Source organism: Corvus hawaiiensis, chromosome 2, assembly GCF_020740725.1.
Source record: "Corvus hawaiiensis isolate bCorHaw1 chromosome 2, bCorHaw1.pri.cur, whole genome shotgun sequence".
NCBI lineage: Eukaryota > Metazoa > Chordata > Aves > Passeriformes > Corvidae > Corvus > Corvus hawaiiensis.
In genome coordinates this window covers 91,990,198-92,005,185 of record NC_063214.1, presented here as the reverse complement: position 1 = coordinate 92,005,185, position 14,988 = coordinate 91,990,198, and the positions used below count along the sequence as shown (strand labels likewise).

The following is a 14,988-nucleotide window of genomic DNA, read 5'->3' as shown; positions in this document are numbered from 1 at the left end:
ATGTGGTAGAATGTGTTTGCAGCAGATTGCTATGAAAAAAAGTTACTCCTTGAAATCATTTTAGCAGGAGTAGGAGAGACAGAAGAACTGACTGAGGTTCAGCGCTGAACTGGCACCCAGCTCAGTGTCCTTACTGCCATTTCAGCACCATGATAGGCAGCTAACAGTAGTTCCCTTATTTCATCCTTCAGTTAGTGGGTGAAACCATGTGTGCCACTTACCTCAAGTTTAGGAAGCATTTTGTATCATACATGACAAATATTAACTATAAATTAAAACCCACCCAAATGAGTGGAGAGAAGATAAGTAAAACAGAAAACAACAGAAGCTGGAAAATGACAAGATATTTTGTTGGGCGGTGATGGTTCTGAATAACATGTTATCAAAAGGATAATGACCAGTAAGAGATGCTCAAATGGAAAGTAGAAAATTATCAATTGCTCAAAGGAAACTATGGGGCTTATGAGGAAGTAGAAAGAGAGTTCTAAGTATGGATAAGTGACATCATAGAGAAACAAGAGGAAACAGCTTTATCTTTCCATTTTATAGGCACATATTTGAAGTTTGGGTTAGAGAAGTTGCAGCAATAACAGATACTACAGGAACCAATTTTGAAAAAAGAAAATTGGCTTTTCACATGATAGGAACCTTACCACAGTGAAATACTGTCAGCTTCAACACAGTCTCCAAAAGTTTCAGTGTCTGACTCTTTGCTTTGGATATTTGACACTAAAATCATAGCCATGTTGTCAGCTAGTGGCAATGTAGCTTCCTTGAAATGAATGGGATATTTGCCAACTGACAGCAGTTAAAAAGAGAGACTCCTGTGCTAAAAAAAAAAAAAAGAAAATATAATATTGTGAAGACAGAAGAGATACTAGATTACAGGTTCTCAAACTGCATCTTGTTGCTAAAGGGTCTTGGAAAGCTCTGCATTACCTTTGTATGGCCTTGACTTCCAGCTGAATAAATACATCTAATGCTTCCCTAAAATCTGCATTTCAGTGTAGGTAACTACAAAAACAGATCCTCTCCAATCTGCCTGAGCTAACCAGCAGAGTATTTGCAAAGGAAAATTGTGTCTCACAAATCTCCTATAATTCCTGTGACATGTCAGTTGAGCAGTGGATGAAGTTGAGTCAGATAAAATAACTTTCAAAAGGTGTTTGACAGAGTCCTTTATGAGGTGCCACAAATATTTCTTAAATCATCCTGTGCAGAAAGACAAAATATTAGGAATCAAAAATCAGCTAGGTGAGCACAAGCAGAGAGGAGGATTAAACAGTCAGTTTTCTTAATGACCCAATAATAAGTTCTGGTTTCGGCACCAAGTGAACAGCAAGATTATACATGTGGCAAGACTTTAAATCGAGATGCTACCCATCTCCCTACTTATTATTAATTATGATTTTTCTGAATCAGTTCAACCATTCCCGGTATCATGTGCCACACAGAAAGATTGATGACACTAGATAAATAGCATTGCCTTAAGTCTAGAGTGAATACTATTTTTTACCTCTGCATGGTACTTCTCCTGAAAAATTATCTACAAGCTAGGGTTAAAAGCCCCAAACAAAACACTACCAAGCAGTCATTAATCCCCAAGAAATGTCTGGTTACTTAATTGTTGCTGTGGAAACTGAAGTTGGAGCAAGAATATGCAATACTATAGATTTCTTTGTTTGAAGGTTTTCCCTTCAGTGAGAAGAAAAGCCAAGTTGGCATGTTGAGTAAGATTAACTAGGCTTGGACCTTTACAGCTTGTAAAACTGGACATTTATGTATGACTGCTGAAAACTGATTTACTACAGGTAGAGACGAGTAAAGTTGCGGAGTTGTAGAGTTACAGTACGCATGTGAATGAGACGTGCCATCACCACCAGCACCACAAAGATGTCAGTGCAAAACAACATCACTGCAACCCTCACAAGGAGAAATGTGTGTTATGAAGCAAAGAGAGGGCATCTGAGCTGCTCCTTGGACTTGTGCATCTGGCTGCAGGAGGAGGGGGGCAGTCACTGTCATCTCAAATGATCTGCCCTGCAGTTGGGCACATGTGCTCATCCACATATATGTTTTAAGCAGCCTGGTCAGGGCTTCCTTCTTTGATCTAGAAGTCTTTGTTTTCCCCACTTCTGGACCCCAAATGTCTTCTCAGTACTTTCTTTTGTTGACATTGTTCAGGACTTTAGGATTAAGTTAGTCAAGTTTGAAGAAGACTATAAGTTGGTTTTAAATTAGACCATTGTCTTGTAGTGGCTGGAACATTTTCTGGTGCCAGGTGTTTCTGACTTATTTTTTGTTTGATTTATGCTAAAAAAGACCCTGGGTTTTTTCTGTTTTTAATTTTAAAAACCTTTTGAGTCAATCGATGTTCTAACACCAATTTGAAGGTGCTAAGGCTCTTAAATACATTTAAATTTTCATCAGTCCTTTTCAGTTTTCAGTCCAGCGGGTGCCTTATGCCAGTACTGCCAATCCCAAACTCCAAAGACAGGCAAGTTACCTGAGAAGAGAAGATGTTCATGAAAGTTCATTTTACAATAAAAGTTGAGTCCTTTCTGTTTAGTTAGTTAAATAGTTGCCATTTAGGCTTGCATTTTCAGACATTTCACACCATGTACCAAAAAAAACTTGATATAATCATATCTCACTACTAGTGTTTTGAATCTGTCTCAAATATCTTCAGCTAGAGCCTAAAATCCCGAGACTTGGCACACTTGAATATATTCTGGATTTGTTTCTGCTTGTTCTTGCATGGTGTTGACATTTGCTGGACACCTAAATTCTTTCTCCTGATTTTTGAGGCTCTGTTCTTGGCAGCCAGAAAGAGACTCTGCACATAGTTTAATGTTTCTATTTAGAAAAATATTATACTACATTTAAATCCTACCACTCCTCAGTGGTGACAGCCTGTAGTTTGGGATACTTTTCATTGTGGCTTTCCGATTGTTTTTTCTAATTTTATTTAATTTTATAGTTGTCTGAATTTCAAAGGGTAGAGATAAATAAACAATACAATCACAACTCAATGTATTATTCTAGTAAATTCACATTCACATAGTCATTATAATGGCAATTATTAACCTTGGCAGATATCAGTGGTTTTACTAAATCTTTGTGTCAGAAAGGGTTACATCCAATTTAAATTATGTAGAAAGCTTTATTATATACCACAACTGAAAGTAAAAAAAGGAGAAGAGGAGCTAGCTGAAAAAAAAAAAAAGACTATTAAGGCTATTTTTCATTGAAGTGGGGATGAGAAATATTGTTGGAGAAAAGAAGAAACGAAAGATTTTGACATGTCAAAAAAAAGGTCACCCTTATTTTTAATCAACCCTCTGGTCCTTTCACTGGATGAAGGCATCATTGTCAGACTCGGGCAAGCAAGGTGGGAGGAAAGAGCTCTGCTGCTGTAACAGATTGTTTTGTGCTGGCACAGAGCAGACTCCTCAGGAGAGGTGTCCCTGAAGGTGACAGTGGGGTCACCAGCTGTACAACCTGGAAGAACTTCTTCTTGAGCAAATGGCAGTCATAAGCACTGAATAGAATATTTCACAAGTAGGATAACTTTGGGTCAAAGTCACCAGATGTTCCCAGTCTGTCTGCCCCCGTTCTTCAATTGACAGAGATAACGTAAAGCATTGCCCTACGGAAGAAAGGGACACATAGTCATTCCCATGTGGTTTTTTGGGCTCAGCACCTCAACTTGTAGGGCAGGACACTTTGGTTGGGAACAGGGTTTTTCCGCTGGAAACACCTTTAGTCTATATACACAACATTTCCCACAGAGTAAATGGTCCTGTAAGGGAAAAGCAAGGAAAGCAGGTATGAAAGTGATACCTTTTTACGTGACAGACTTAGGGTTAAACATCCACATTGCAAATCTCCATTTTGTCAATTTATTGTCATACACCTTTACTATTGGGATATTTCTTAATACATTATTTCTTAATCTTTTGCAAACAGTAGCGCATGTGCCAGGTACTTGTAGCAAACAGCAATCTGATTGCCTCTGTTTTTTGCTGCCTGAGTTTTAAGAAGTTACTGTATATTAAAAATTGCTATATACTGTTATTGCTGGCACTTATCAGATAAGGAAGTCATAAGATGAATGATCTGCCTCAAAGAAGTGAAAAGCAAAGCAATTCTGATACTGAAACTGCAAACCAGATGATGCTCTGATTAGAGGCACGCATGTAGATTACAGAAGTATAATAAATCATGTAACTTTTTAGCTTCAAATAAATTAAAAGAATGCAATTTTTATTAGGAAATAAACTGTTTATCAAGAATGCTTTAAAGGTGACATTTATTGCTAATAAACTGTGTTGAAAGGGCTGGTCCTTTCATTGGCAGAACAGCCAGAGACTTTTCACTATGTAAAAAATGCAGCAGCTCAGTCCATGCTGGGTCAGGAAGCAGTTCCATCAGCACTAATGAAGGATGGGCAAGAGACTCACACACCCTTTTTTCCAAACAAGAAAATTTTCTTTTCTCTTTAAAAAGGAATGAGTCATGGAAATATAACTCCAGTTTTATTTTGGGACTGATTGTGGATCTCTGCATGGCTCCTTGAAATATCACTGAGAAACAACTCCACAGTCAGCTAATGGTAGCAAAACCCAGCAAAGCATCTGCCAGGCAGACTCTTGATAGTGTCAGAAATCCCCCTGCTTAGGCAGGATGTTATTTTCTCTTCAGTTCTTCTAACGTATGGGCCAACTTTCAGGGTTGTCATGCTTGGCTCTATTTCTCATATTAATTCTCTTAAGTTACTGTGTACCAAATATTGTGGCTGTTGGTGCTGAACATGTCAAAAAAGAAATCTGTCCCTTAACATCCTGCACTAGAGAGGAACAAATGGTCTGAAGTGTTTCATTTATCTCTCCCCAAAAGCAGCCTTGCTTTGGAGACCAACTCATTTAGACTTGAATCATAACAGTATTGAATGTGTGCCTACCTGCTACCTGAAGCTGGGTCAAGGATGACTGCATAAAAGTCAGGTCAAGCTGCATCTGTCTGTTAGCTATGAAAAAATGTCCCTCCAGACAAAACAGGGAGGAGAAAAAGATGGTGTGCAGCACACCTCGTTTAGGGCTTGCCACATATCTGTGTCCTTCAAGGCACAAACACGTTGGAGTTAGGAACTTATTCAACTCCTTTACAATGATAAAGGCAATTTTAGGAATTAACTGCTAGCAAGTGGTAAGCATTTACCATTCTGACTTTGTGAAATCTATTGTGTGATTAGTCCACTGTGTGTACCTCATTACTTGGTCATGAACTGAAATTTCTGTTCTCATCTACAAAAGAATATTCTGTTAGTCTCACCAGCCCAAATACATTGTGTGATTGAACTGTATTGCAGACTGTTAGAAAAATCAAACTTCTTGCACTTAAGATGTATTATCTATTCAGGAAAATGAGAGTGTGCTTAAGAACTGCTCTCAAGAGTCTGTAAAAATCATTGTAGCTCATGTTTTGTCTAGATTATATGAAAACTGGGCATTTCCTAGAAGCTGCAGTAACTTAAATATTCCACTACCGAGGCACTCTTGCTACTGATATGCTGTCCTTGTCTCCTTTTCCACGGACTTTCTCAATGCATTTTGCTGAACAATACTGTTTTTCAGGAGATGACCCATTCATGGCCTCCGCCACTGTCAGCTATTCACACACCAGGAAAGGCAGAACAAAGCAAGTTTCCCTTCCCAAACAAGGTAAGACATTCCACATCGTGTACAAACATTCCTCCTGCACCTCACAATATGTCCTACAAAAGCCCTGACTAAGTGTGTGAGGTCTCTGGGCTGAGATTGATGCCGTGCTGATGATATGCATGTGTGTGTGCCAGTATTCCCTGTCTTTTCCCTTCTTACAGCCTCAGCAGGGCTACAGTCTGCATCTCTTGGCAGCAGAATTGATGGTGCCCACATGGGTCATGGGTTCCTCACAGCAAGGTAAAACCACAGCTGTATCCGATGGGATGTCCAGATGGGGTGGCTTCTGCTGAGGCTCCTGATTGACACCTTAGGGCACAGACAGCTGTGGAGAGTCAGGGAGCTCCTCCTTGCATCCACTGCTCCTGTGTCATTTGGCTTCACCAGCTGAGATTTGTGTTGAAACCTTTGAGGTCTGAGCAGGCCTTCACTAGTACACTGGCCTCTAGTTGGGCCTGAGGACTGGGCACACATCTCCTGCCACCAGCCTGGCTTCAAAGGGGCAGCTTTGCTAGAGAGGCTGTCAGCCCAGTGCCGAGATACTCAGAGGGGCCACAGAAGCATTTGCCGTGGAAATATTTGATTCCCCAAGAGACCAAAGCCACTAGTCCTGCTGATGGTCCTTTAAAACCAGCCCCACTATAGGATGTGTCCCAGGGAGGATGCAGTGCAGCATGGTAAAGCTCATCAGCACAAGCTTGGGGAAACCACATTATTTATACATGGTAAGTCAGGAGGCAATGAAATCAGATATCTTGTGCAAGAGCCAATAAATTTCACATTGTATCACCATACACTGTTTAGATGTCACAAGCATATTTCATGCAGTGTTCAAGCTTGAAAGATGGTATTGATGCTGTTTATAGTCTTTCTCCTGTTAAAGCAAGCTTGTTTGGCAACTTTTAAGTCCATTCTGCAAAATTTAGTTTAGGGAATAATTATAACTACAAAGCCAAGAAAACTTCATTTGCCTACAGTAAAACAGCTTTTCTGTGGATGAGAGTGTCATGATTTTGAAGTATCAGGGGTGTAAACCAAAATATCTCTGGCATGTTATGAAAGAAAAAGAAGGAAATAACTCACTATTTGCTTGAAGGAAGACAACTGATTGAAGATGGTAGGCAGGCCAGAGGCTTGTTAAGTTAGAGTAAGTCCTGTAGGAGATAGGAGGATCAGCAGCTTACAAGCAGGTGAAGTGCCACATAGGGATGACAAAGTGAAGTGGTGCTTGCAGCGCTGCAGTTTCTGCCACAATTGCCACCACACAGTGTGCTTGTGTGACACGTGTGCAGATGTGCACGGGCAAGGCGTGCACCTGTCAGCGGATCTGTGTGGCCATCGTGAATCCACTTCCTCACAACTAAATGCATTGTGATAAATATAGGAATAGGAGAACCGCAGAGCAGAGAGCAAAGATATGTGAATAATGGTTGATATTGACTTTCTCATCTTCTCTCTGCCTGTTCATCCATCTCTCTGGGAAATTTTCTATTATTTTGAATTGCAGAGCCATTTCAGAGATCTACCATTCATTTTTAAAGATCCTTTTCAAGGCGGTTTCCTTTTCTCTTGCTAAAGTAGAATTTCCATTTTTTTTAAGCTTAGGATGGACAAGATTTCAGCTAGTAACATACGAGCATACTTTTGTACATACAATAACATCACAACTGTATTGTGGCCTGGATGGTCTGCATGGTCAGAAATGAGAGTGCTTTGTGTGTGAGATGGGAAAGAAGTACCTTAAAAAACTCACCAGAGTCCTGGAACAATCCTGTATTACTGGCCATAGATTATGTTAATTTTAGACACCACTTCTATTTTAAAATAATTAAAAGCTGTTCTGTGGCTTAACGTTAGTCTGTACTGTTACCGACTTTAGAAAGCATCTGCTTTTCAGGCTCCAAAATGCAAAAAATGGTTTCCTAATTTTTCAAACGTGTTTTTCAAACCTTCATAAACTAGCTATTGCTCTTCACAAAGCACGGAGTAAAATCTTTATTGGACCTCATAGGGAATGTCTCCATAGCTCTTAGAAAGCTTTCCCACAGGTAATCCACGTAGTTATCCCTACTTTTTAAAACCTGAGGGCTACACCAAACTGTTGTGGATCGCACATTATTCAGATAAATGGTTCTGTCAGTTAAGTAGTGACCAAAGCCAGTAAAGACTGAAAGGCTAAATTCTGGGCAACAGCTTCATCTCTTAGTTCCAAGTCATGCATGGTAACATGAATTGCTCTTCAGTCTTAATAGCAGTGCTAAGACATCAGTTCAATTCATTTGCAAAGACTCTTACAGCAAGAGAAGCTACACTTGCTTTTAACAGAAGACAGTTCCCAAATATTAAGATATTCATCATTTTGGGAATGGGAAAAAGAGAAGCTTGTAGGACTCCTGCCCTGTTACAAGGATGCAAATCTTAACTATGTTTCTGTCCATAAAAAACTGAGTGTCAGCATCATTAGTTCGCATTCACGCCACACTGCTTTTAACCTGCAATTCAAGTAATTAGCTATCTGACAGCTTGAAACTTGAAATTTATTAATTAGGCTATTAAAGTTGCAAAGGCCACAGCAACTATAGCTGGAGTGGTTTTGAAATCAGTCTAGTAATAAAAGCTAAATATCTGAGATTTATATATCACAAATATAACAGAATTGCACATTTGAAACTGCACATGTGGCTGTATCAATCAATATAACTAAATGCTCATTTGATGGAGGGGATGGATGTGCATATGCTGTACTTCTATATGAAATCAGGCCTCATTAACATGGGAGGTCTGCATTGATTCACAAGAATGAGAGGAGAGTCTGAGTCACGTGTGACACGTGGCAGTGCCCAGTAGGTTTCCAAATACTGCACTGCTGGAGGAGCACTGCTAGAGAGCTGTCCTTTATGTAATGGAGGGCATAAAGTTACATTTCATCCTTAACTTGGAATTTTCTTTCTCTCTGGAATTAATTTGTACTCTTGAATTTACTAGGAAGGGGCAATGACAGTCTCTTTACTTCTTGTTTTTCAAAGCTTGAGGATAATTGAATGAATGTGTGATGTGACAGGCTGTGTGTGCTTTCCTTTCTCAGCCACGCTTTGTTATGTACAAATGATCAGGCATTTCTTGATTGTAATTTTATTAAAAGCATCTTAATAAATAAACTTTAAATGAATAATTAAATTTGTAAATAAGAGCTCACTTGATGCTTGTGTGGATGAGCTTTCATGTTCAAGTATTAATTCTCTTGTGCAGGAAAAAATGCTGTTAATTCTGCTGCATGCTTTGCTCTCTTTCTTCATTTTTACTGTGATTTTATGTCTTGATAGTTCGATCAGGTGTTTGATTTCTAGTTATGTGTATATGATATTATGGGATCAGCCATCATTTTGTTATTTGGGAATTAATTTAGCCACTCCAGGAGAACTGGTTTCTTGTCACAAAGCTATTGGGTGATTATTCTCAGCAGATGCTAAGTTGTCATACTGATGTTGTTCTTCACAAGCTCAATTCATTTGCTTTTTCCTTTCTTGTTGATTTTAACAAGCTGGAGGAAATACACTGGACAATAATCTTCAGAAATGAAGACTTCACCTTTTTTTTAAAGTTACATTCGTTTTTCCTCCATTAGTAAGACCATTCTATATTTCTCTATGAGATATTTTTACTAGCCTTTGGCAGAGGCAAGATACTGTGCTCAGCAGTTAAAGGGGATGGTGCATTCTTCCTGAGGTTAATGAAAAGGTAAAAGAGTGGGCAAGATCCTTGTTTAGAAGTTTCAAACACTTTTACAAATATGAAGATATTTCCCTCAAAATTACTGCATTTCCCTGAACTTCTCTAGGTAGATAAATTCTCTGTTTTGGAAACTGAACATGCTCTAAAAGCCTACTTTTATTGGGAGTGTGGTTGGCTACAAGAATAGCATTTAAATTCAATTGTACATACCAGTACATCACTGCTGCAAGCTGATCTTGACTTTTTAAGATTACATTCAGTCACCAGAAAAAAACAGGCTTTAATCTCTCTTCATCAGAAACATTCACAAAAAGCTGATGCAATTTGTCAAAAGTACACAATTTCAAACTACTGAGAAATTATTCTTGGCATGTGAAACATGGTACAGATCTTTTCATATTACAGTAGAAGGTAGAAACTATTGGGGCGTGCCCAAAAAATGACATCTCACATTACAGGTATGTAGGATGGAAGTGAGTTGCAGATGTGTATTATAGTATTGAAATTACAGATCAAAGCCATGCAGTCTGGACAGCCTTGACTCCAGAGCAAATTGTGCAGATCGAGGGATTCTGATCAGCCGAGCCCTCAAGACGCCAGGGGCTGCTGTCCAGCCAACCTCTGTTTAGAGGGCCCAAGAAGCTCTTGGGACCCCAAGCCCCTGAGGAATTCTCCTGATTGTCTCAGCAGCACAATCTCAGCCCAACCAAGTTGGAGCATCCTCAGCTCTCTGGGGACTTGCAGTTCCTCTCTCCATGAGCTGTGTGTTTGGCTCATCCCTCAGCCTCTGTGGACCAGGGATCTGGTGCAGTGCCCAGTTCCTCACTGAAAATGACTGCATGTGTTCCTGTGGGTGCCTGGCTTCTCTGAGCAGTCTTAACTGCAGTTGTAACTGCAGCATGGATGTGAGGTGGTATTCCTGTGTGTGTCTGGGTTATTCAGAAGCAGAGTTACATACAGGATACTTTTCCTGCTGCGTCCGTGGCAAAGTATTCTTTTTTCCCTTAATTTAAATATCTTTTTGTTATGGTTTATATTTGTATTCATAGCCTTCTTTTATATTTTTATGAATGCAAACAAATTCTCTGAATGAAAAACAGTGAGCGAACATTTGCACTTGAGGAAAAAATGGTCTGATTTATTGCACCACATTCACAGATATTGCTGTTGTCATACAAGGTCAACCTTCTAATCTCAGGGACCCAGAACTAGTCTGTATTTTCATTCTCTGATGCTGTCAATGTCAACATGTGAAAAGACCAGCTGTGCTACTACCTCAGGGATCCAATGGTCCATGAAACAATATTGGCCTTCCCTCTGTCTTCTCATCTGAACTTGTAGAAGATAATAGACGAGTTTTGGCTGATCAATACATGAATAGTGAGCAGGAGAGTTGTAATAGCTAAACAAGGAATTGCGCCATTAAAGGGTTGTTGTGAAATAAGTTTACAATCTTAAGAATTAATGGATTTTCCAAGAAATATTGGACTTATTCTTGTAATTGAAAATTAGTTTGAAACCAAATGGACAATCATCAGTGCTGTTTGTACTGTTAAGGTAATGTCCAAGCAAGTATTGCAGAAAAAAAATTGCTGAAAAAATAATACACCTTCCCTTTTTTCTGTTATTACTGTAGGAGTCACAACAGGGATCCACAGGACACAGCAATACAAGTAAGTACCAACTCATTTTCTGGCTTCATTGGGTGGAGGGGTAGACAATGACTTTGAAAAAGAAGTGATTGATGAAGTAAGGGATCAGTAGCAGACTGGGACAGTACAGAGCCTCAGCAGGCAATACTCAGCTATGGACGAATATGGAGAACTGAAGAGTGACCATCAAAATGTCAGCTCTTTTGGTGGCCTGGGAACAACAAAAAGTATTCATTTCATTATCACTGTTCCATTATGTAAATGAGAAAGACTGAAAGGGCAAAAGAGTGGTTTTTTTGGAAAGCCAGAAAAGAGATGACCTAATTGCACAGATCCAGACTGCCAGAAAATTCTGCAAGAAAACTTGTTATCATTTATCTTTCATACTCAGTGGTATATTTTTTGGCCATTGCACAGTACTAAGCTACATAAATCTTGCCAAACTAACACTAGATAATGTTTCAAAGACCCTATGGCCATGAGTCTTTTTGGCTAGCAGTGTGGGTAGGGGAGTGATATGTGTTTGTGTGGCTCCTGCTCAGGGCTTTCCAGCAGACTCCAGTTTGCAAATCATGGCACAGATCAGTAGCACTTTAATTACACATTTAGCTATGGTAAAAAACTTAGCAGATGTATTAAATAGGAAGATTGAATTGTTCTGCAAAACGAAATATTAATCCTCTCCCTTGACACCTCTGATGGTTGTTGATGTTGTCTTGCATATTAAAAATACATGATTCTATCCTGCTCTCCACATAAAATCATCACAACCAAAAGAATTATTTTGCTAGCTTCCTGACCTGTCAGCCAACACAGAGCCCTGTTTTCAAATTGCAGGGCTGTGACTGAAGATGAAAAATGCCCTGAGCTAGTAGCTAGGGCTTTGAAAGGGTCTGGTCACCCACTGTGTGAAGGAAAAGACATCCAGAGAGAGACACAAGACTGGGAGATGCAGGCTTTTTAAACGGTGTGGCTCTTCGCTGGGGGAAGGTCAGCATGAGGAGGACAATGTTGTGAAGAAACATGCAGTGGTGTCACTTAATTGCTGGCATTGGTTTGATATTGCTGTGAGTACCAGCACTAAGGAAATAATAAAAGGCAAAGGGTATGAGGTTCTGTCAGAAAATAATGAATAGAGTAATGAAAGAAAGAAGCACTAAAGAACCATAATAGAGAGGGCTATGCAAACACAGGCAGAGGCACAAGCATGACAAACACACTGACTGAGCTGAGGGCTTTGCAATGACATCAGAGGCCACAGTTTTTGGCCAGCTTTGGTCCTAGCTGAGTATTTCCTTCTTCCAACACTTGAACAAAATTGGTTGTTCTGCAGATTTAATGAAACCTGCTTTCCTGTGTATTACAAAATTGATCCTATGACTTTACAACTTCTCCCTGCTTCTTACTCCCGTGGTCTCCTACCCCACTTCAATTCCAAGTCCCCCATCCCTCCCACACCCCAATACCTCCAGCTTCTCATCTCCTCATTCATCCTGCTCAGCAAAATCTGCAGCTGGTCAGAAGCTACACTTGGTACTGCCTAGCTGATGGCACCCAAACCAAAGAACAGCTGGACCCATGCAGAAATGTTTTCTTCATTGGTGGCAAAAGTTAGGGTCACTGTCGGACACCCAGGCACTTTTCCTAGTATCACAGAGAGAGTTTGACTACTTCTGAGAGCTGTATCCATGAGAATTCCTGTTGAGGTGCTGGAATAAGACATCAGATATAGTACAGTTAGAATGAGACATAGACTTTACCAGTCCTGTATGTCATACTCAAAGGAAATTTGGGACAAAATGATTCAGATGTGTGGTGGGTTGACCCTGACTGGACACCATGTGCCCACCAAAGCTGCTCTATTAGTCTCCTGGACACAGGAGAGAAAATACAACAAAAGGATCATAGGTAGAGATAAAAATAAGGAGACATCACTCACCAGTTACTGTCATAAGCAAAACAGACTCAACTTGAGGAAATAATTTAACTTATTACCAATCAAATCAGAATAGGACAATGAGAAATAAAATCAGATCTTAAAAGCACCTTCTGCTCTCCCATCTCTTCATCCTGGGCTCAACTCCACTTCCAAATTCTCTACCTCCTTCCCACCAGCAGTGCAGGGGACAAAGGAATGGATGCTGTAGTCAGTTAATCACATCTTGTCTCAGACACTCCCTCCTCCTCAAGTAGAGGACTCCTTACACTCTTCCCTGCTCCAGTGTGCGGTCCCTCCCACAGGAGACAGTCCTTCATTTACTTCTCACCAGCCCTTCCCACAGGCTTTGGTTCTTCATAAACTGCTCCAGCATGGGTTCCCTCCACAGGGTGCAGTCCTTCAGGAACAGGCTGCTCCAGCGTGGGTCCCACACAGGGTCACAAGTCCTGCCAGCCAACCTGCTCCAGTGTGGGCTTCTCTCTTCACGAGTCCAGGGGTCCTGCCAGGAAATACTAGCAAATTACTCTGTGGGAAAGAAATCTAATGGTCAATGTATTGTGTTATCCAAGTGCACATCTTCAGAGTCCAAATTAGCTGGTTTTTCCCATTGCACCCTGACTTCTTTGGAGTGGCTCTTGAGCCTGTCATTTGCAATGGTTTTACTGCAGCTGCCAACATTGTCTTTCTCATGGATAGCATTTGAATTTCTGTCATCCTTCCCCCACAAGGAAATCAAAGCATTTAAAAGCTCATAATAGCTGAAATTATACTACTCCATCACAATAAATATCATTTATCCTTGTTACCCAGAAAGGGAAACTTAATCTGGTTGAGTGATTCACCAAAATTCCAGCTAAGAGAAGAGAACTCCTTTACTGGCCACCCACTATTCAACAGGGAAATCCTACAAAAGTTCAGTTGAACTTTATTTTGAAATTTGAGAAATCTGGTCTTCTGCTTGTATCTAAAAAGGTTAGGAAAGAAGTTGCATGAGATGAGGTAGGAGCTAGCAAAGACCTCCCCGTTCTGTGGCTAAGGATCTGTGGACTGATGGTTTCCACTGTACGTTTTCTGCATGCACCCACTGACACACACACACACACACACACACACCTGTTTCAGGAGACATACACGGTGCTTAGCATCTGAAACAAAGTGTACTAACAGCAATCCCATAGCAAGGTGGGTAGCTTGTTTTTTGTTAATTCCAAAAAAGGCTAAGAAAAACAAAGGTTGGCACAAATTTGCCCGTAAGAAGTCAAAACTAGAGAAGATTTAGCAGTTCAGCAAATGCCAGCCTCCCACAATGGTACCTGCATGCATTTGACAAGTTACATGAAAAAATCAAAAGCAAATCTTAGTTTGGCCAAGAGTGAGTGTAAAACAGCGAAGTTGTTGTAACATGCCCTTATCCAAAAATATTATCTGTACCATATCTGTGACATTCAGCTATGCTTAGGCTATACACATTTGTAAAATTTCTAAGATTCTGTCAAGTAAGAATGAAGTTGGTAAGAACTGATAATGCATTAATGGCCAGATTTTCTACTCTAATAGGCTGGACTGATGCATTTCTACCATCTGTACAGGCTTCGTCCTTCCTCTCCACACAGAAGTATGCTAAGTGACAATTAGCATAAAAGCAGCTACAAATGCTTACTGTAGGGTAATCCATTAATATCCAGTTTGGCTAAATCATAGAGATTCCATTTCCTCACAGTACGTATGCTCTTTCCCTTGTTGCTGCATTAACATACACTGCTGAAAGTAGAACTGATGTGAACTCTGCTGGCAAAGCACTCAGGAATCCATATTGTCTCTCACACTCAAACAAACCAGTGTTCGTGGTAATAATTCATCACTTAGAAAAGACCCAAGTTACAAATAGAGAATCTTTGAATATATGCCAACTGTTACTGTTGGTTTCTTGTTCCAAGTTACC

General features: G+C 40.1%; 1 protein-coding gene across 2 annotated transcripts in view; it reads left to right on the top strand.

Annotated features, from left to right (window-relative positions):
* AFF3 (AF4/FMR2 family member 3) overlaps positions 1 to 14,988 on the top strand; it is a 318,584-nt gene that overhangs the window by 181,442 nt on the left and 122,154 nt on the right. For both annotated transcript variants that reach the window (XM_048325652.1, XM_048325642.1), the window contains exons 5-6: positions 5,637 to 5,723; positions 11,092 to 11,128. In XM_048325652.1, the coding sequence (XP_048181609.1) occupies positions 5,637 to 5,723; positions 11,092 to 11,128 (124 nt within the window). The remainder of the gene's footprint in view (positions 1 to 5,636; positions 5,724 to 11,091; positions 11,129 to 14,988) is intronic.